Source organism: Phoca vitulina, unplaced genomic scaffold, assembly GCF_004348235.1.
Source record: "Phoca vitulina isolate PV1807 unplaced genomic scaffold, GSC_HSeal_1.0 scaffold40, whole genome shotgun sequence".
Classification (NCBI taxonomy): Eukaryota; Metazoa; Chordata; class Mammalia; order Carnivora; family Phocidae; genus Phoca; species Phoca vitulina.
Window position 1 is genome coordinate 15271345 of NW_022589743.1, and position 22158 is coordinate 15293502.

Here is a 22158-nt window from a genome sequence, read left to right on the forward strand (position 1 = left end):
GTTATTTACATCTTCACTTGGCACAGGCAAGCAGTCCATCAGGAGTCAACAGAGACCAGCGGTTTCAAGATAGACCCTTACATGAGCCTTGGGCCTTCAGATCTAAGCCTTCCTCTATACTGTACTGCTCACTTATGCCCAAAGTAGAGACAAAGAAGCAGGTTAATAAATTAAGTAAGAACATTACTACATCAAAAACTAATGATGTATTGTATGGTGACTAACATAACATAATAAAACAAAATTAAAAAAAATTAAGTAAGAGACATGCTTTTAAAGGTCCCTAACAAAGAGGGGCTATGTGGCAACAAAAAGAAAGGCAATTCCACCATTTGAATGGCCTGAGAGAATATACGAATAACACAAATAGAAAAAAATATGTGGACTTTCACAACCTACATTCAGACTTTAGTTTGATCACATCCCTTGCTATAACCTGAACCAAGAGCCATTGTTCATAAGTCAATTCTTAGCTTTCATGATACTATGCATTTTTTACATCCAAATTAGCTTCCTCTTATAAATAAGCACATTCCTGAGCCATTTTCTTCCTACTTCTCCATTTCCACTATGGCACTGCCTAGTAATAAAATTAATAGCATAAACAAAAGATAACCGGAAAAATTAATTTTCTAATAATAAATCCCCAGGCCAAACATGAATAAATTTTGGCTTAATAACATTTTAAAATGATCTGTACTAGCATCATACCCATTAGTGTAAATAACCAAGTATTGATACTACAATAAGAAAAAAACTATTTTAAAAGAACAGAGCCGAGTGGGGGTTGTGGTGGTTATCTGTCTTTCAGCATGCCCAGAAACAGAAATGTTTGGTTTTTTTTTTTTCCAACACCAACAAAGAATTCCACTACAGCCAAGTCCTTCAAAGACAAGCATCAATAGCTGTGTTCTGGCAAGGGAAGAAAATAACTTTAATAATGCCATGATTTAAAATCAAAATTGTTATTGCTTTTAAAATTCCACAAGTGGCTGACAATAACAGCAGAGCAACAGGATTCTGATTACATTGTAATAATGCGGGTCTCACAGCAAGTCCACAGCTATTACCCAGCGATTAGGCGTCAGCACCTGGAGAAACTCCATTTACACTGACTGCTTCAATCTCCTCCACAAGTCATTTACAAATATATGATCCTAATTTCTATGAGAGAAAAAAAGACATGCTGGGACTAGAAGATTATTTGGACAATTTGGATCAACCTATTTGATAGTTTAATGTGTGCTTTAAAAAAAAAACAACTTTTTCTGAACTACTAGGAGCATGATCAAGAACTGAAAAACAAAACTAGTTATGACTTCAGGTTTTTTTTTAATTGCTTTTCCTTCCTTTTTATGTTTTTTTCCCCCCAAAACAAGGAGGTGAAAATGCCAAATATTCCTAGATAAGCACAGTACCTGATGCAGTGAATAGCTTTTCTAGGCTTAGAATGTCAGCACAGTGTACCCTTAGCCTTCCAAAAAGCCATACACAAAGATGCTGGATTTCTCTGTGCCTTCGGTAAAGGGAAAAGGCAATTTCCTATTGCCAGTTAATGTTACAAATATATATAGTGAAAATAAGGAAACTGCTTCTTTAAATCAACGTGTGATGATAGAGAAGACTTGGTTCTGAGGGTAATAAAAAGCCTAAAGTTGAGGTCAGAACAATGAAATATAGGCATTAATTAATGCCTCAAAACCTGGGAAGAAACGGCCACAGATTATTTCATCAAGCAGCAGAGTCAGCAGCCACACACAACATTAGATCTCTTCCAGCTGAGGTTACCTTGGTCACTGGTCTCAGGTTAATTTTAGGCAGTCACTAGTCCAGGGCAAGAAGGAAGGTAAATTTCTAAAGAAAAATTCTCAGGCATGTCCCGTACCTTCATTTCTCTGGAAATACCTTTTCATGTTGGGCACTACAGTCTCCCAGTCAGTTTATGTGCTGTGAGAGTATAATGGATTAAATGCTAAGGCTCACGTGAAGCACAAAGTGACTATCTCTTCCTGAGTACCTACCATTAGCATGCTGTGAATGCCTATGGCACTAATTGTTTATAATGCGAAATTAAATTTTAAAAAACATCTACTGACTTCTTTCTTTATAATAAGCACTATGAGCTAGGTATTTTCCATTCAAAGAAAGCACATGGGTCTTGTCATTAAGGGCAGATGAAGAGAGGTGCTTTGACATCTTTCATGTCACAATGAAATACAACTGCATTAAATCACTAGAATCCTAAAAAAGAAAAAAAAAAAAGTAATATAACTGCAGATTATTATTTGAGCATGCCTAACCATTCCCTCCAACTAGACTATAAGCAACTTCAGGACCAAGAATGTATTATTTCCTAAAGCACCTAGATCTGAGCCCCCTAGAGCTGGCATCACAAGCCTCCCCTCCTTCCCTCCTTTCCTCCTGCTTGTTTTAAGAGCTGTCTCAAACTTTATCTTTCATGAGGACTTCTTTGAGTAGCCCTCACTAAAAGGTACTTTTCTTCCTTGCATTTCTAATTGGTCAGCATACATTTATTAGCAGTAATAACACTTTTTATTTATAAAGAACTTCTATGTGAATTTTTTTCATTTGCACCTTATCACAATCCCATAGGCCTGGATTAGTCAGGAATTACTCTACTGTACACGTGGGGAAAAGTTCAAGCTCAAGTAGATTAAGGCCCCTTGAGCACCTGCTGGTAGATTATATAACAGAAACTAGAATTTAAGGCATGTCACATCATGTATCGTGAGGGTGAGAGAACCATTGCTGAGTGGGAGAAAAACTTGATAAGGGGGCATTTTGGACATTTAATTTTGTGGGGGTAGGCAGAATGGAAACTGGGGGAAGAACGAGGGGAATATAGGTGGATCACAAGTAAGCCTGTTGCCGTGCCTCAGCTGTGAGGCAAGAGTTTACACTAGAGTGATGGCAGTCCAGAATTAAGAAACTGAGAAAGGGTAATAGACACTGCAAAGAAAAACCTCACAGACCTTGGTGACTGGCCAGATAGAAATAAACAAGTATAGACCGCGGGTAGAGGGGTAGATTAATGGAACAGCAAGGAAAGGAAGAAGTCAATGATTTCTGAATGACCAGGAGAGTAAAGGGTTTGGTTATTTGGGTTTGTTTTGGTTTTTCTGATGGGGGGAGGGTTGGGGGAGTCATATAGAGGTGAAGGAAAAAGATGGAAATTTAGGTTTAAAGTATGACATTTGATGTCAACACAAGATATCCAAGGGACAAAAAAATCGAAAGGAGGATGGAAGTGTAACTGGTATTTTCAAGGGAGGCAAGGGAAGGACATGGAAGGAAACTCAGGGGAGTTTGGGCCTAGACATGTGGAGTAAAGTCACCAAAGGTAAATATTCAGCAGGTGAATGGAAGTTCAAGACAGAGCTCTGGGAAAGATTTAGGAACACAACTTACTTTCCTTAAAACATTTTGAACACTTGAGGTCTATATTTCTTGACATAAGACATTCATTATGTACTATTAAATCACTTTGGAATTTTACCCCTACAGGCAGAACTATGTAAAAGACATAGCCATTATCAGTGACAGGCCTAATAAGTAGCGACTGATAAAAGGATGGGTAGGATACACCAGCAAGAAAGCGGCCACCATCTGTTTCCACCCAACCAAGGACTTACATTTTGTTGGGTAAACTCTCTGAACATAGCTGCCAGTCCGTCATCCTCAATATCACAGTCAGTCTTGATAGCCACATTCAGAATGTGAATTGGTTCATCCCTGGGGACCTGTAACTCAAGAACACAGACAAAGAAATTTAGGAAGCTGGCTAATACCGAGGCAGAGAGAAGTTACAATACTTGGTAGAATACCTGAAAAAGAGATACACTCCACAGGACATTCTGGTTTGCCCACTAGTACGAATAAGCAAATTGAAACCATTGCCTAGCATCCACAACAGAGAGTAAATTAAGTAAAACACCTAGCTTTTCAAAGATAAGGCAGTAAAGGTATTAACTAGAGGTGGCCTCAAATCTTGACTTGACATGAACTTGAAGACCACTGTATCCTCAACTTTTTCGCCAATAAAGTGGGAATGAAATCATTTGCCATATTTCTTCACAGAATGTGAAGCAAAATGAGTGAAAGAAGCCATCTGAACATATTCCCACATAATATATTTCCTAACAATTTATCAAACAGTGGAAGTATCAAACCATGGGAAAATAACCTCATAGGGAAAAAACAGAATCATCTGTTTACTGAGAAATGAAAAGAAGGGATTTAATAAAAGGACAAAGTTTTAAACAAAATGCCTCTTACTTTCTGCTATCTAAAGCCCACAATTCCCTGAATACTACGATAGCAGCATTCTGCAAACATACAAGCCATTGCTAAGAATTACAGCTACCACAGCTCAAGTCTTTAAAACAACATTCAGAGACTCAGAGGCAGCTGCAATGGGTCTAGCTGAGCCCATCTGCTATTCTCACTACGGATTCCAAGATTAATACAGTTTTTTTTTTTTAGGTTAGAATTTATATCCCATCTGCCCCCCAAAATACTTTGATGAGGCATATAAAATTAATATAAAGTAGAGTAAAAAGATGAATTCTTCCCTATAATGTTCCAAAGTCAGAAAGATAGCATATACTACAAATCCTGTGTATAAACTAACAAAGCAGTTTCCCAAAGGGCACACTATACCTTGTCTTCATCGTACAGAGACGTGTGACCGGCCTCAGGGAATGTGGGGCTTTGGGGTGGGGAATCGCAGAAGCAGCCCATCACTTCATCAAAGATCCTGAAAAATACCAGAGGAACACCCACCATGAAAACCCAAGAGGCAGAGAACTAATGCTGCCATTGCCAGTCCGGTCCACAAGAAGCATCTATCCTACTCTGTGCTCAATAGTCAACTGAATAGAATCACCAGTGGCTGGAGGTGACATGCAAAATTTCACCAAGTGGCAGAAATTAGGAGGATAGATTGTTTAAACTTTAATAAACCATATATATTTTTTCTTTTAAAAAAAAGAATGATCTTCAGCTTTTTTTTTCCCCCACGTGTAAGCTATGAGCACCACTGTCATCATCGGTCTTAAAGTAACAGAAAGAGCCTGGGACTAGAGCAGTGACAGACCAATGTAATTACCCCTCCCCCTAGGGTAATGCATCAGTATACATCAAGAGATAGATGCTGAATGCATTTAATCAAAAGATGTATCGTCTCTGGTGGGGCTCACTCTGGTGTTGTGTTTAATTTCTCTTGACATTTCACTCATCACAGAGCAGACAGCTTCTTCTGTTAGCTCCTAAGGAAAAGATGGTTTTTGTTTGTTTCTTTTTTTCTGACCAGGCTCATATAACAAGTAGAGGCTTGCAGAGCCTGAATAAGAGGTAGAAATGGAAGAACAATACCTCTCCAAGGACATATACAGCAAGGGCTGTATCTCCTTAGCTGGCTCATGGCGATTCTCAGGGCCTTTATTTATTTGGCAGAAATCGGAGACCCCAAAAGAGAGATGCCCGTGGCTCCCCTTGCACACAGTTCCACAGTGTCTTACCTGACAAAATCTTCGAAAGTCCGAAAAGAGACCATTCCTCCCATCCGCTGACATGGTGGAGTGAATGAGTTGTCCAACAGCACATCGCTGACACTAGCTACGTGAGTCATGCCATAGTGGTTGAGGTTGGAGGAGAAGGACATTCTAAATGGTAATTCAATCAAGTGCATTAGACAAGGAAAGCAGGAACAGGATTGGGAGAGTAACAATAGAGAAAAGAAACAGGAGAAAACTCTGAAGTAGGGTCAGGTTGCAGAGCAGATTTGGTTTTTTACCCACTGTGGATAAGACTGTCTTGATGGATTCATATGACCCCTTTCATCTGAGCTTACCCCACACCAACTATTTTTAGCACCCCCAAATTTCTCCAAATACAAATCTAAGGATAGCTAAGAACTACATGGCAGTTTTAATACAATGAAACCATGATATGTCTAATGAATGAATAGCACACAGGGGTTAAAAACCATCCTGCATCTTCCCCTTCCCTAAAACATTCCCTCTTATAAAAGGAAAGAAGCAAGCCAAGTGGGTTGTAACGAGGCAACACTTAATCTATTAGAATTCCTAGAGAAAAATGCCTTAAGTATTCACAGATAGATATATGCTTGTACAACAAGTCATTTGGAATGGTTTAGTAAGTCATTGTAGGAAACATTATTTCTCATACAGAAACAGGTCACAGTCTATAAAAGAAACTTTACTACGGTATTTACTTCTTCCTTTCCTGGGCTGATCGGGATAGCAGTTATAAGGAATATAGCTCCTCCCTTTTTGAAAAAGAGACCTTTTTCAACTCGAAATTGCAAAATTTCCTTTTTTATATTTAAATACTTCTATACCAAAGGAAACATATCTTCAACTGAAAGCCCTTAATAAATCCCAGCAAGATGCAAAGGGGCAGAGCATGGGTCTCCAAGTATGTGTAAGCATGACAAACAGGTGCTAAATGGAGATGCTCAAAGAGAACTGAGTTGTTCAGTCTACAAACACAAGGGGTCTGTATATTCCTTGATGCACCTCGGCAGCATGTGCTGGTAAGTCATACAGGGAAGTATTTCCAAATGCCCAGTCAGTCAGGACAGCCTGTCAGGAAGGACCAAGTGAAGGACGCCTTCAGGACTTGCCTGACCCGCTACCGGCGTACTGATCTGAATCAAGTTCAGAGCGAGGCAAAGGCACCGGAGCTTTGGGGAGCTGCTCAAAAATCTCCTCGAAGTGTACCACCTGCCGAGCTGCAGGGGGAGAGAGGCAGCAACGCGGACTTGAGGTCTGGATGCAGACTGTACTCTACTCAGAGTGTAATTATAAAAGGCAATGGAATTTTTCAGGGGATGGGAGTGCTGCTCACACAGACTATAGAGACTGACACTCCAAGTTTTTATACCTTTGGCAAATGACGACTATGAGAAAGGCACTTCATCTTTTGACAGTACTAGAGAATAGAAAGGCAGAGTGGGAGAGGAAACCATTGATACCATGAATGAAACAAACAAATGAAACACACATCAAGCAAGGCTTACACGTGGTGCTCACTAGAAACTGGGATTCGGAGTTATATGAACTCAGAAATGCTACCATCCTCTTTTCTAGGATCACCAAATGTATCTACTAAAGGAGCAAGTTTGTGAGGCATTATATCTTTTCTACCTGCCTGGCTTTAGACAGGAAAGATAAAAGGGTTCCAGATAGCACTTAAAGGGAACTCCCTCTGAATAAGCTAACAGGCTGTGTTTGTGGCAAACATGGGGTTAAGTGTCTTTTTCACTCACCTGAACCCCAAGGGAAACAGCCACTATTCAGTTTCCCCCTCCTCTCCTTTGCTCAGGGGCTAGGACATGGCTGTCCTGGCAGGCAGGAATGAACCAAGCCCACTCTCCAAAGGCAGACACAAAGACCAAACCAAAGCACTTCCCTTTTCTCTCCCCGTCCAAATTGGACTCTAAAAGCTATAATCAGTTTTGATTACTTAATATTGAAAGGGAGAGGAACAAAATAAACATAAGCCTATAAATATTTCAATGTATAATTGATCATCTACAAAGAGCTCACCACCCACTTATTACTGCTTTGGCATTTTGTAGATTCAATTCCAATCAGAACGGCTATCCTCTCAAACTTGCATTGTATTGCCTTGCTTGGCTCAGAAACAGGAGGAACTCAAAATACCAAAATGTGTTATATTGGCCTGGAAACTTCTTCACAGGGCTACACACATCAAAACTTAAACTCACTTTTTGAATGTTAATCTCATGGGTCTGAAATAAAATTTGACTCTCACAACATTGTAACACTTTAGAGAAGCAGCTAACAAATTAATAAAGCTAACAAACTGATAAAACATGAGATCAGCTATTCCGGCGTTTACATTCTTCTAAAAGGAGAAGCAAACTTGAGAAACTAAAAATTGAAAAAAATTGTGAACAATTTGCCAGGGTAGGAGTAACCTTAAAGCCTTCTCCCTTGAAAGGCCCAAACTAGGCAGAGAACGTAGTAGAAGAAGATGTTTACAGCAAAGCTGAACATCAGGCAGACAACTCCCGTCATATACAGCTAGGCTGGGGGGGGTGGAAGGGGGGCTTCTCCATACTGAGGATTTTCAAGTGTTGCTTCTGGAACAGTAAAGAAAAGCTGAAGACATGTTTTCCAAGGAAGAATAATTTAGTATGTCTAAAGGGGAGCTCAGGAACCCCTAGCAGAAGACAGCATATTACTTGTCAAATATAGTGTTATTTTTTCCCTGATTTCACTATTCTAAGTTACAAAAGAGGTGCTTTTAATTGGAAAAGAAACTAAACATACGGTACCTGTTTAGCGTGGGGATGTTCCCTCTGTAATTAAACAACCACAGTTAGTTACTGGTAGATTAGTGAAAGCCATAATAAAAGAATTGTCAGAGCAGATACAGACCGGTCATGAGGAGCTCCAGTCTGGGTGCTCTGGTATTCAGCAGACATAATTAAGTGCTCATTACCCTTTAACCCCCAGGGTGCCTCCAAAGAGGCATGCCTCCTGACCTACCTCAGCACAGCAACTGTTGATGGAAAGGGTCAAAATAGATTTACCATGGATTTTTAAAAATAGCTTTATTACAAAAAAAAAATAACTCAGAGTAGTGATAAAACACAGCCTCATGAAAATTAATTTAAGCTTTATGGATATGGTATATTATCTTAAGCTTCAACATGAAATGTCATTCTTGACACGATTCTTACAGAATCCTCTTTCTTGCTCCTGTTTTACTGAAATTTTTGTAAGGAAGTCCAGAGAACTTGATTCCACAGCCCCTCCCACCTTAATTGCTTTTCCAGGATATGAGGTGAACTCACAAAGTCTCCTCCAACGAAAAGTAGCCCGGAATCTGGATTCCCAGCTACCTTTTCTAAGCCTCTTTACCCATGCTCCTCCTCCCACAGACCAGGGAGGTGGTGAGAGGTGGTGGTGGTGCTGGAAACGAGTGTACTCCGCCTATGGGAGCTTAAAAAAAAACTGAAAATCATATAGGAATGTAATGATAAATGATTCAATGACTAGAGTGATATTCTTTCTTAAAATTAAGTAATTTATACTTTTTAAAACTAAACGACCTTAGGGTAATAATGACTTTTTAAGATTATTACAAGTTCAAAAACTCTAGGCCTGTCATAAATAAAACAGTACCTAAATTTGGCCAGCCCTAGGGTTTCCTGACCAAGAATGTGCCCATATCATGAAAGAAAGATTAGGGTAAGAATGGAAACTGCAAAGCAAGTCTCCTGCATTCTCTTTGGTCTTTGCCACCAAGGCTTTCCCTCCCCCCTTCTTAATTTGACGTAAGTCATTTCCTCAACTGAAAAAAAAAAAAACAAAAAAACACCCCACAAACCTTACTTTCAATGTTAAAAGGGCAAAGTTATACTTACCACCCACAATTTAGGAGTACTATAAGGGCATTGATTGGTTGATATCTTAACCTTCTAACATTCTTTTATCAGCATTTAATCATTGTTGGGGTTTTCTGGCACACACAGAACTTAATGGGCAGAACATAGTGGGTGGTGCTGATGATATGTGGGAAGGAGGAGAGAGGGAGGAAAATGATGCACTTTCCATGGCAGTGAAAGGAGCAGAATAGACTGAGCTGGCCATATAAATAAAAAGCTGTGACATATCACTGCACACAAACTGTATACCTCGTGTGATTTGTGAGTAGCAATGCTCTCTGCATCAAACCTGTATCACAGAGCAATTCATACGGCAGCAAGAGCAACCTCGGAGTGCAAAAACCTGCACCTCTGCAATTTGGATTCTTTGAGCCTCTTGTTCACGGGAATGGGTTTCATTTTATGAGTTCCTTAGTCACAATGCACAGGGGCCATCCTCAACAAACAAAAAGTATGCACAGGTTCTAGGGCAGAGGGAGTTGTAGCTAAGCAGAAAACTAACAGTAAATGCTAATGAGAATATTGGAAAGTCTTCCTTTCAAGGTACCGAGGATTCTAAAGAAAACACCCGCACAGCCTCCTACCATGAACCTCAGTTCAGAGAGAAGAATCCTACAACCAAAGCAATCTCAGGCTCCATTCATTCAGGTTTCTGGAATTTGGAAACCAGTATAATCTCTCTCAACTGATAACCAATTTCTTAAATGAGTAAAGTGGTGCCAGTGTTTCTGTAGCTGCACTATAATCCCTTCGGGAGTCTTCACAGGACGAGGGCCAAGTTTTCAGCAGAGAAGGGCCCGGATTGAATGAAAAGAACATCCCCAACAAAAAGCCGGCACTTCTTCATCAGCAATTGTCAAAGCTCTCCTAGGGAGCCCCCTGCTGCTGTGTTATAGGAACCTGCACCATCTACACAGCATGGGGTAAGAAGAAAAACTCCCAGCATCTCCAGTGTTTAACAGAATGGCCCCAAATCATTCATGGAAGACGTAAGTTTAGATGCAGCTTATCCTCTTGGGCAGAATAAGAATCTGTGGGGCTGCACAGGAGATGAGCAGGGAAAGAAGGATTAACTCTATCACCAGCTAAATACTTAACCATGTCCACAATGATCATCTATATATTTTGTTGCCCTAGACAGGGGCTCTTTGCTCAATTTAAGAATATGACCAGTGTGGGATACCGCACACTTGTGACACACTAGAAAGCTAGATCCATGGTCTGCATAAAGAGGAACAACCAAGGAAGAAACTGTATAGCAGTCTAATATTCCATTTATAGAGCTTTTAATAAAATCAAATCTACCAACATTTCACTGCATACTCATCATGTAAAAATAGCCAAACTACTCAATCTCTGATAAGGCAGTCAGCTGCATTTTCAAATACATACATGGGATATAAATTCACTTCTCATTAGACATTTGCTGCTTAAACTATTGGAAGCACTTATCATAATGAATCTTTATTCACAGTGTTTTGATAAATACTGGAAGCATTTTCCTTCCAGCAGATTAGCTCCATTTTACAGATGTGATAACTGAGAAAGCAAAGGGAATGTTTTCCAAGGACGCTGCTCACTACAGTGTCATAAACCAGATTCTAGACCTAGCATTTTCTCATCTCTGTGCCTGAGGCTAGCATTCCACATCAATACAGACTAAATTTAAAGAAGGACAAGAGAAATCCTTTGCATTCTGAGGTTCTTGGCATTAAGTCACCTCTGATTTTATTGATCTGCCTGCACACAATGGCTGGAGACCTGCTTCAATATGAATGCAAAGTCAGAGTTGCTGCCTGCTAGCTGAACCCTCTTTATTTAAGGAACACTGACTTCTCTGGCAGTCACAAGTTCTCTCAGCCTTTTACCATCCCTTCCAGCTGAATTTCATTTTGCTCAATTCTAGCTGGCCCTACATAAATCTTTTATCATATAAAAATGCTCCTGATTCTTTCGCCGTCTAACTTGGGAAAAAAAAAAAAGACCCTATATGAAAATGATGGGGATGCATGCAAACAAGCAGTGGTTACATCAAGCTGTGACTGCAGGCCAGTACAGGGCAAATCTTTTGAAATAAGGCAGCAAAGCAGAATCAGAAGAGGTCGGCTGACTAACCTACTAGCAGTCGCTAACAGCACTACCATAGGAGAAAGAGCAATTTGGCTGGCTGTGACCAGTGGTGGTCTCCTTGTGTGACTATATTTCTGCAGGAGAATCCAAATCAAGAGCTGTAAAACACATGTGAACCATGTATTTCTATTGGCATCTCCCCCACCACGTCCTTGCAGTTCAGATGCCCCAATTCCACTGTAGAGCTTTCGTTTACAATAAAATGATCATTGCTTCATTCATTTGCAGCTCTTTCACAGCCCCTTCTTTGCTCTGCTGGAAGGTTTTGCTCTTTTTGAAACAAGTACGCCGACAGAGCTACAGCATATTACTGTTGCCTGCTGTATAATTAGCTACAAACCCACAGCACAAAACTACAGGGATTTACAGGTGCTCTGGATTCTGCTTTTCCTTCCCCCTGGAATCAGCTAGTCTTCTTTGACAAGAAGGGACCTTGGGCTACCCTAATGATATATTGAGAGTTTTAAACCCGGCTCTCCAATCTTACAAGTCTAGAGTGCCAAAATAACACAGCAGAGACTAGAAGCTGAGCCATGGATACACGAAAGCACTTTGGTAAGCACTTAAACCTGCTGAGAATCTTCTCTTCTGCCAGATGCTTGCATCTTATCAGCAGACTACCCTGAATGAAGCAAGCAAGCACTGTAGGATTTTATTTATTTATAGCTCATTCTGGCCTGCTAACTACAACCAAGTGCTCCCACCGCTAAAAAATGCTACAAGTTGGATGACTTTTGAGTGTCTCAGTACGATCCAAAGAACGCTCTAATCTCTGGGTGTCAGAGATTATCAGAATTCTCAAGAATGGCAGCAGGCTGCTCTTTAGTCACATGGAAGGCTTCTGATTTCTAAACTTCCTCAAAACCTTCCTCATAAGAAGAAGGTCCACAGGCCACCCACCAACAGCTAAACACTGAAGGTGCCAAGGAGCCTAAACTCAGTCATGACCAAAACATGTGCCATCAGGGGAAAACACAGCCAACCTCTTCTGGATGTGACACATGTGAAACAGAAAGTGCTTGAATTAAAACATTTTAACATAGAAGGCCAAGTTCGTAAGAAGCAAACAGCAGAGAAGATGCAATGCAACTTGACTTAACTGAAGCATGGATTTCCATCTAAGAAATAGGTGGAAATAAACACCAATAGGTCCTCACCCATTATATACGTATAGAAACATACAACAAAATATACTTCTATCTCCCGCATCAATTTTGATGCTTTTTATTTGAATCACAGATTAAAAGTTAAAAAAAAAAAACTGTTTACTAATGTGTGTTACTTATGAAAATCATTTGGACTTTTAAATTTCACACTCCCAGATTATCATAATATGCACAGCCAGAGTTTATGGGATAACATTTTACATATGTTTGTATGAATATAGCTATATTTAAAAGATCAAATACATAGACTGACTAAAGAACTTATTTGTTTTCAGATTATTCTGAGTTACTTAAATGTGTTCAAAGCCAAGTGAAATCCTAAATGTCAAATGATTCCATGAGTTGCCAAAAATAAAGACATTCAGAATGATGCTTTAGTTTATTCTCCATCACCAGCACCAGAGAGTGATCAACTAGGGTTTTGGGATGGGGAAAAAAGACGAATACACACACACACATCCTTGGGGCTCTAAGCCCTGAGCCTCACTGGAGGAAGGAAGAGAAAAAGGCACGCTGAATGATCTAGTCTGAGCTCAAGGATCAATCCATGCAAAATACTGGTTGAATTCACTAAAGAGCTGGGCTGATGAAATCTTAGACAAGAGAAATAAATCCTAAAAGTCTGGATAATAATAAAATGTTCTTTAGTGCAGACCAGCTGTCCTAACTATTCTTACACCAAGAAAATGACTGAAAAAAACTCACTCACTACTTTAAAAACAATTGCTAACTGGTTACAAAGCACGTTTAAAAAAAAAAACCACAAGAGGGGCACCTGGCTGGCTTAGTCAGTAGAGTATGCAACTCTTGATCTCGGGGTCATGAGTTCGAGCCCCACACTGGGTGTAGAGATCACTTAAAATCTTTAAACAAAAAAAGAAAACAAAACAAAAATCCCCTCCCATCAAAAAAATTCTCATGCAACTGGAAAGAGCCTTTAAATCTCAGAAGAAACACATATATAGGTTTCCTATTATGCTTAAGTCAGGAAAATCTCCGCAGTTTCTGTTCAAGTGAAAGGAATTTAAGAAGAAAAGGGTCAGGGTCTATCTATACCAGGAGCTTCCCTGAGTGAAGCTCTAATAACTGGATGCTCTGGTGAATAAGAGCTGGAGATGTCAAATAAGTTGCAACTACAGCCCCCAGAAAAAATTTGGAAGTCTTGGGTAAAAGATCAAGAAGATAATATACCTTGCCTTGACTGAAGCCTACCTAGCAGGAAGGATGATGCAGAAAATAAGAGAGATTAGAAAGAAACTGTTCAGTCATCTTTTTGTTTTTTAATATTGAGTATTAGAAAAAAGCCCACTGTCCAATTATACTGAAACATACAGTAAGTAAATGTCAAGCAAAAGTTTCAGTCGAGCAAAATGAAAAAGCACTAGAGATCTATTGCACAACATAGAACCTCAAGTCAACAGTAACATATTGTACACTTAAACATTTGTTAAGAGGGTAGATCTCACTTAAGTGTTCTTCCCACAGTAAGTTTTAAAAGTATTTGAGGGGCGCCTGGGTGGCTCAGTCATTAAGCGTCTGCCTTCGGCTCAGGTCATGATCCCAGGGTCCAGGGATCGAGCCCCGCATCGGGTTCCCTGCTTAGCAGGAAGCCTGCTTCTCCCTCTCCCACTCCTCCTCTGCTTGTGTTCCCTCTCTCACTGTCTCTCTCTCGGTCAAATAAATAAATAAAATCTTTAAAAAAAAAAGTATTTGAAAATGTCAAGCAATACAAAGTCCCGTGATGCATTTAAACAAAAATAAAAAGGCACCAAACATGTTGGCCACACACTAACTGCCCAAGTGTGCCCCCAAAAGGGTGTCTTCTCCCTTCTTGGAGGCTGCTTCACTCATTTGCAATGGAATTTGCTTGTGTTTTGCCTACTTCTCTAAAAATCAAAACATGTCCCAATGGGATGGGTCTTCAAGTCAAACAGTATCTAAGGCATTTTTCAGAAAAAATACTCTTACTGTCGTCAGTTTGCAGAGAGCTATGTTTCATCCCAACCCACAAGGGCTAAATCACTAGTCAAAAATAAACTGCAGGAATGGAATTCCACCAGGTGACCCCATACACAACAAGAGACTGTAGTCTTGCTTTGATAACACTTAGAAAGATACTCACTTCTAAGGATTTCTGGACAAATTTAGTCTACTTCAAATGAATGCCTAACTAGGAATGTGAAAACCAAGCACCAGGAAAGAAAATGTAAAAAATTGGTTTAAGAATGTATCTGTTTTCTCCCCCAAGAATTTTTGGTTTGTTAACTCCAACTGGGAAAAATATTGTAAAATTCTGTTTTGCATTGATAAGTAAAATATGTATATTCATATGCTTGCCCTCTGTTCTCACTGAGTAATTTTTAAAGCATGCATAAAATCTTGTAGAACACCTATAGTATCAGGTGTGCATAATTCCTGTAACTATTAAGAACAAGAAACATAAGAGGTTTTTGTTTTGTTTTCTTTTTTTAAATCCATCCCAGGGGCACTACCACTAACATAAAATAAAAAGAGGGCTCAGTGTGATTGTCCTAATTAATTTTTGGTCTAGAGTTGAGCTGTCTATGTGGCTATGAAGTGCTTGAAATATGGCTAATCTGTATAGAGACATGTTATATGTATAAAATACACTAAATTTCAAAGACTGAGTATGAAGAATAAAGTATCTCAATTTTTTACTACATATTTAAATGGTATTTTGGATATGATGGGTTAAAGAAAATGTTAAAGGTAATTTTATGTTTCTTTTTTTAAAGATTTTTAAAATTTGTCTATTTGATAGAGAGAGAGAGAGAGAGAGAGAGGGAACACAGCAGGGGGAGTGGGAGAGGGAGAAGCAGGCTTCCGGCGGAGCAGGGAGCCCGACCTGGGACTTGATCCCTGGATGCTGAGATCACGACCTGAGCCGAAGGCAGACACTTAACCGACTGACCCAGGCACCCCTTATCCATTTCTTCTTCCCTTTTAAATGGGGCCAACAAAAAACAGAATTTAACATATGTGGCTTTGCATTGTATTTCTATTGGACACTGCTGATCTAGTAGCAATGATCCTTAACTGCAGGTGCTCATCACAATTTTCAAAGAGTGGTCCCCTGGAGTTTGGTTTAAAATAAATTAGAATATTGGGGCACCTGGGTGGCCCAGTTGGTTGGGCGACTGCCTTCGGCTCAGGTCATGATCCTGGAGTCCTGGGATCGAGTCCCGCATCGGGCTCTCTGCTTGGCAGGGAGTCTGCTTCTCCCTCTGACCCTCCCTCTTCTCACGCTCTCTCTCTCTATCTCATTCTCTCTCTCTAAATAAATAAAATCTTAAAAAAAAAAAAAATTAGAATCTTGGTAGTCAGTATTTTAAAAATATTTCCAAAATAATTCTGAGAATCATTAGTCTAGAGGTTAGTGGACATAATTGTGTCCTTGAGCCTTAGGAGATTGGGAGTGGAATAGACACTGATAGATCATCTCCTGTAACTTACTTCTGTAGAATAAAAACCAGTATGCTCATTGCCTGCTTGTTCAAAACAATAATAGGAAAGAACAATAGTACCAGAGGTGGGGAGAAAAGTTGGAACTTGCCTCAAAACTAGTTAAAATTAAGAGACCCTCGGGCACCTGTGTGGCTCAGTTGGTTGAGTGTCCTACTCTTGGTTTCGGCTGGGGTCATGATCTCAGGATTGTGGGATCAAGCCCCACTTCAGGCTCTGCGCTGAACACAGAGTCTGCTTGAGATCCTCTCTCCTTCTGCCCCTCCCCCAGCTTGTAGGCACTCTCTCTAAAATAAAAATAAAATCTTTAAAATTAAGAGACCCTAGAATTCTTTTATAAGATGAGCTGGCCTATTATAAAGAATTTGACAGGCCTTTGTCCCTGCTTCCTGGGAGAGAGATTCTAAATTCCTGTTATTTCTCAAAAGAAACAGAAGTATCTTCATTATTCATATGCCTCTTGGATTACACCTCAGTTTATGCTAAGAGATGAGATAACTCAGCACAGGGTTGCCCACTAGAAAGACCATCCATGTGATTAGAGGGTAGGGGGCTTTGAGCCAGCTAGAACTCTGGGGAAGGGAGAGGGATTAGAGATTGAGTTTAATGTGATCTGTGATTCGATCAATCATGCCACTGTAATGAAAGCCTGATAAAAACTCTGGACACTGAACTTTAATAGAATTTTGTGGTTGGTGAACATACTGATATGCTATGAGGTTGAGTACCTGATTCCAAAGGGAAAGAACAGGAAAGCTCTGTGTTCAGCACCCACCCAGACTTTACTCCAAGGGTCTCTTCGTTTGGCTGGTTCTGATCTGTGTCCTTTATGATAAAACTGTGTTCATAAGTATAGTGCTTTCTGATTTCTGTAAGTTGTTCTAGTGAATTATTAAACTGGATGGGGTCATGGGAAACCCCAAATTTGTAGTCAGTTGGTCAGGAGTATAGGTGGCTTGGGAACCCCACTTGTGGCCCCATCTGAAGTAGGGACAGTTTTGTGAAGGACCGAGCCCTTAACTTGTGTTATCTGATCTAACTCAGGTGGTTAGCGTCAGAATTGAATTGGCAGTACGCCAGTTGGTGTCAGAATGAAGTCATAACTTCAAATTGTAACAAAAACATTTGTAAGAAAATATAAAATCTTAAAAAAACTAAATTCAAGTAGCAAATCTATAATTCAGTGAAAAAGCCATACTCTATAATTGGATATATCATTCGGTGATTAAATCTGATAGCATCTTACATTCCTAAGCTAACAAAAGGACTTTAGATCTAAAAAAGCATTAAAGCAATTTTAACATTTTTCTGGTTTTCACAAGGATTATTTTACCTAACCTCCTTTACTTGTCCTCATCTTCACCTTTATATCTATAGTACTAGTAGTACTGTTAATACTACTAACAATAATCTAGCAATTTACAATTTCATATACATACAACCACAGAAGACTGGAGAGAGAAAACAGGATCACAGTTCTATTCAAGTCTGGTCTTTATCCATAGAGATGTGTATACCTCAGATGCTGGGAGGGACAAGCATCCAAGTTTTGAAGCCATACCAGGAATAACCAAGATTCATATCCTTGAGATGGAAGGGTGAATAAGATTTCTTAACAAACAGTTAAGAAGCATTTCTCTCATTTTCCAGTCGACTTTCCTTCACCAAACTGGACATGTAGCCTCAAATAAAAAGTAGGACAGGGAGAGCAATTCAGAAAGACAAGGGGAGCAATGAGGAGGGAAGGAAATCAGAAGCAGCTCTGCAGCATGACTACAAATCATTGCCCACAGGGAAGAGGTAGTAGAAAGCAGGAAGAAAAGCAGAATGTCCTGAGAATTACAAAGAGCATTAAGTATAGCATGTAGTTCTCTACAATTATTCAAGGAATGCAGGAGAAGAAAGACGACGGAGTGCTGAGCCCATGTGTGCCGGGAGTACTCCGCCGCTCGCTGAAGGACAACCATTCGTTTCTAGAAAATGAGATTCTGAAATCCATGGAGGCAAAAATGTACCGAGAGATGCTTGCTAAATCAAGGATATATGCTTTTCTCTGCCAGCCATAAGGTATTTTTGAGGTAGAGATGTGAAAGGATCTTCTGAGACAAAGAAGAGAAGTACTTTTTCTGAAGATGCCTCTGCTCATCTGCTGGCCTCTGCTGGATCAACAGTGGCATCCAGTGGCCAAAAGTCTCAGCACAGACTTCTTTGTCTCTAGGAATGGTTTCTATTGCTTTGGGTGAAGTAGCAATTCAGAACAAAACCATTTCTGTTGTCTATAACTAAGGATCCCCGAAGACACAGTACTTTGTAATATGAAGTGAAGAACCAAAGCCCATAAAGAAGAAATGGAGGGGGGCAGCTTATGATTGGCTGTGGTATTTATATTTCCTATGGTATTACTAAAAAGAATGAAAATACAGGAGGGGATGAACATATGTGTGGGTGGGATTCCTCAGTTTTCAGTGCCTCAGAATACTTTAAAAATAAATCAGTGTACAAGATAAAGTAGTTTCATCTTAAAACCAAAGCAATACTAAAATAAATTTCTGTATGTACATTTTACTTCTTAAACGGCTTAGGAAAGGAAAAATAATGGAATTAGCATGGCTTAATTATATAGTTTAGTTGAATTTCAGTTTGCTTCTGAAGTGTGATTTTTAAAACCTGATTTAAGTTTCAATTAACCTATAACAAATATATAGAAAAGCATTCCAGCCAACTTCTTTTCTTTTCTTTTTTTTTTAGGTAGGCTCCAGCTCAGGGCTTGAATTCATGACCTTGAGATCAAGACCTGAACTGAGATCAAGAGTCAGACGCTTAGGGGCGCCTGGGTGGCTCAGTCGTTAAGCGTCTGCCTTCGGCTCAGGTCATGATCCCAGGGTCCCACGATCGAGCCCCGCCTCAGGCTCCCTGCTCAGCAGGAAGCCCGCTTCTCCCTCTCCCACGTCCCCTGCTTATGTTCCCTCTCTCGATGTCTCCCTCTGTCAAATAAATAAATAAATAAAATCTTAAAAAAAAAAAAAAAAGAGTCAGATGCTTAACTAACCAAGCCACCCAGGCACCCCCACCCAAGATATTTTCATGTTCCAACTGTTTGACTTAAACTGCTAAAAAAAGTGATTTTCTAGCAAAGTTCCAGCAAATAAAATGCCAGTAAATTCTGACCTGAAAAAAGAAAAGAAAGAAAAGAACTATGTTTTCCTCAATGACATAATACAAGGAAACATGAATGATGGAGTAATCCTCAAATTTTTATGTTTTTTTTTTTAAGATTTTATTTATTTGAGAGAGACGTAGAGCACACAATGCACAAGCACAAGTGGTGGGGAGGGGCAGAGGGAGAAGCAGACTCCCTGCTGAGCAGGGAGCCTAAGGTGGGGCTCGATCCCAGGACCCTGAGGTCATGACCTGAGCCAAAGGCAGCTGCTCAACCAACTGAGTCACCCAGGCAACCCTCAAATTTTTATCTTAAGTAGACTCAAAGATAAAAAAAAAAAGTAGGTACCAAGAGGCTCTTCTCTCATGATTTAAATGTGTTCATTTTCTGCTCTATGTTTCTAGCCAAAACCAAAAATGCATGGAATTGTCACATACATTACTCCTCTTAACTCTCCTGATACATCTCTGGCTGGCTCAGAAGTACGTCCCAGTTCAAACTCACCTGTTTGGATGAGATGTGGGCAGCATGAACTGGAATTCCACCACACAGGTGTTGTCCTTAAGCTGGCGATGTTGTACACTGTTAAGTTCATAGGCAATATAAGCCCTTCGAACATAAACCTGGTCAAAAAGTAATCCTCAGTAAATACACTTCGAAAACAAAAACTAAGAAATGCTTAGTCCAGGAAAAGGATACTCCTGAGAAGAGGTATGCAATGTAGAAGAAGGCTCTGAACATAAATAACTTGCTTCAATTAATAAAGCTAAAGTCTTAAAACTATACCCGTGACTATAAATGGAAATAAAACTGCCCTGCCTCTGCTGGATACCTCTGGCTGGGCCATAAACCTTTCACACTAACCCAAACTCAGGAGAAGGTTTGATCATTAGTAAAAGCGAGCATATAGAATCACAACTACTAACTCATTGCGCACGATCATCCCAACAGAAGATAAAAGCAAGCAGCGAGAAAAATGAGAGGTACTGGTTCTGAGCCACCTGCGCAATGAAGGCAGAAGACAGAGACACTTCAACTCTTTCACTATCCTTTATCTTTGTTTTCCCACTGCCCCGAATTATTTTAGATTACTCATATCCCCCAAACCGTAGGCAAGAGCAGTAAGACATAATGTGACATAGTATCTCACACGTACTAACTTGACTCAAGAGTTAAAAGAAACAGCAACAGGCTCCATCTCAGCAAAAACCATCAGTCTGACCTTGTGCACTTCGCAGCCAATTTGTCATGCACAGAAAATGCTACATGGGATTCTACCATCATGTGAGGTATATAAGAAGATTTCTCATTAAATGACATGAAAGCACTCTAAGAAACTTAGATATTTTTAAAATTTGGTATTTACTGAGTACGATACATTATATTCTACCCACAGAATACAAATAAAAAGTAAGCCAAAGGAGCTCGCAACAGATTGTAGTGATGCTGTGTTACATAAAGTCATCTAAAACACTCCTTTTCTTCATCTTCAAAAAACATCTACTTGGCAATTTTACAGCAGTATTCAGGGCCTGCAATTTTTGTGCTTAATGAGGTAGAGTGCTGTAGTGGAAACAGGAAAGTCTTTGAGTCAGACTGACCTGGGTTCAGTCTGCAAACCCTTCAGCTTATTATCTACATAAATGTGGCCAAGTCACAAACTCGGAGTCTAACTTTCTTTTTACTTCATGAAGTAATGGTAGGGTTAAATGAGAAAAAGCGTGAAGCACCTAAAACACAGTTCATTAAATGTTATTATTACTTTCTTTCTCATGACAAAATATTTCAAAAGAGCTGCCTGAAAATTCAGAAGATAACTAAAATCCATTTTATTTGGCCCAAATCACAAAATGGTACATGTTCTGGTCAGCCATGTTTTTTTACTTATTGTTTTATAGGGAATTCTGAAATGAGAGAATTCAAATATCTGGAAAGTAGAGACTATTGAAAAATGCTGGCAGCTATTTTCCCGTGATTGGAGCCCAGAAGTGGTGATTAGTTCAGCTGAAACACTTGAGTAAAGCAAGTCTTTGTTTCAGGGGAAAAGAAGACTGTAAAGCACCAACCTTAAGGCCAAATAAAAAGGACTGATACAGTAGCCAAGTGGACAGAAGAAATCAGCTAGAAACCAAGAAAAAGGTCACATCGTGTTGCTATGAAAGCTCACCTCCAGAGCTGCCATCCTCACTACCTGGTTGCTGTGATAGAAGAAGTTTGGGAGGACGTCAAAAATAGATGTTTCAGACAAGATGAGTTTCTGGAAGGCACAGAGACAAGCTTGAACCACTACATCCAAAAGAGACCGATTTCATTGCACAGTATTTAGCATTTTGAAGCACTCAGTAACCCAAGAATTCTGTCTACAGATGTCATGTATGAACTTACCTTCTTTGTGCCCCAGCTTCCTTAGCTACAAAATGGGGAAAATAATGATACGTATCCTCATGGGTCTGTTGTGAGCATCAGGAGAATTAATATATGTAAAATTCTTAAAAGTAATACACTAACAACACATTATTAATGACCATATTAATATCCTTCCTGACATATATCTGTACTCAACCTCTCAAATATTGTCTCAACCCTCCACTACGGTAAACCACAGATTTGGACCCCAGTTGAAACCCTCTATTTCAACTATGAACCAAGTAAACAAAAACATCCTTTCCTCCTCTCTATGTTCTCCAGAAGAAAATCTGACAGAAAGCCTGAAGACTCCCTTGGCTAGACAGAACAGTATTACTCTTATTTATAGG

General features: G+C 39.7%; 1 protein-coding gene across 9 annotated transcripts in view; it reads right to left on the minus strand.

Annotated features, from left to right (window-relative positions):
- ACACA (acetyl-CoA carboxylase alpha) overlaps nucleotides 1–22158 on the minus strand; it is a 279886-nt gene that overhangs the window by 113308 nt on the left and 144420 nt on the right. For all 9 annotated transcript variants that reach the window (XM_032428663.1, XM_032428660.1, XM_032428658.1 and 6 more), the window contains 6 exons: nucleotides 21570–21659; nucleotides 19907–20025; nucleotides 8348–8371; nucleotides 5541–5684; nucleotides 4681–4777; nucleotides 3654–3761 (listed from right to left, as the gene is read on the minus strand). In XM_032428663.1, coding sequence (XP_032284554.1) covers nucleotides 3654–3761; nucleotides 4681–4777; nucleotides 5541–5684; nucleotides 8348–8371; nucleotides 19907–20025; nucleotides 21570–21659 — 582 coding nt within the window. The remainder of the gene's footprint in view (nucleotides 1–3653; nucleotides 3762–4680; nucleotides 4778–5540; nucleotides 5685–8347; nucleotides 8372–19906; nucleotides 20026–21569; nucleotides 21660–22158) is intronic.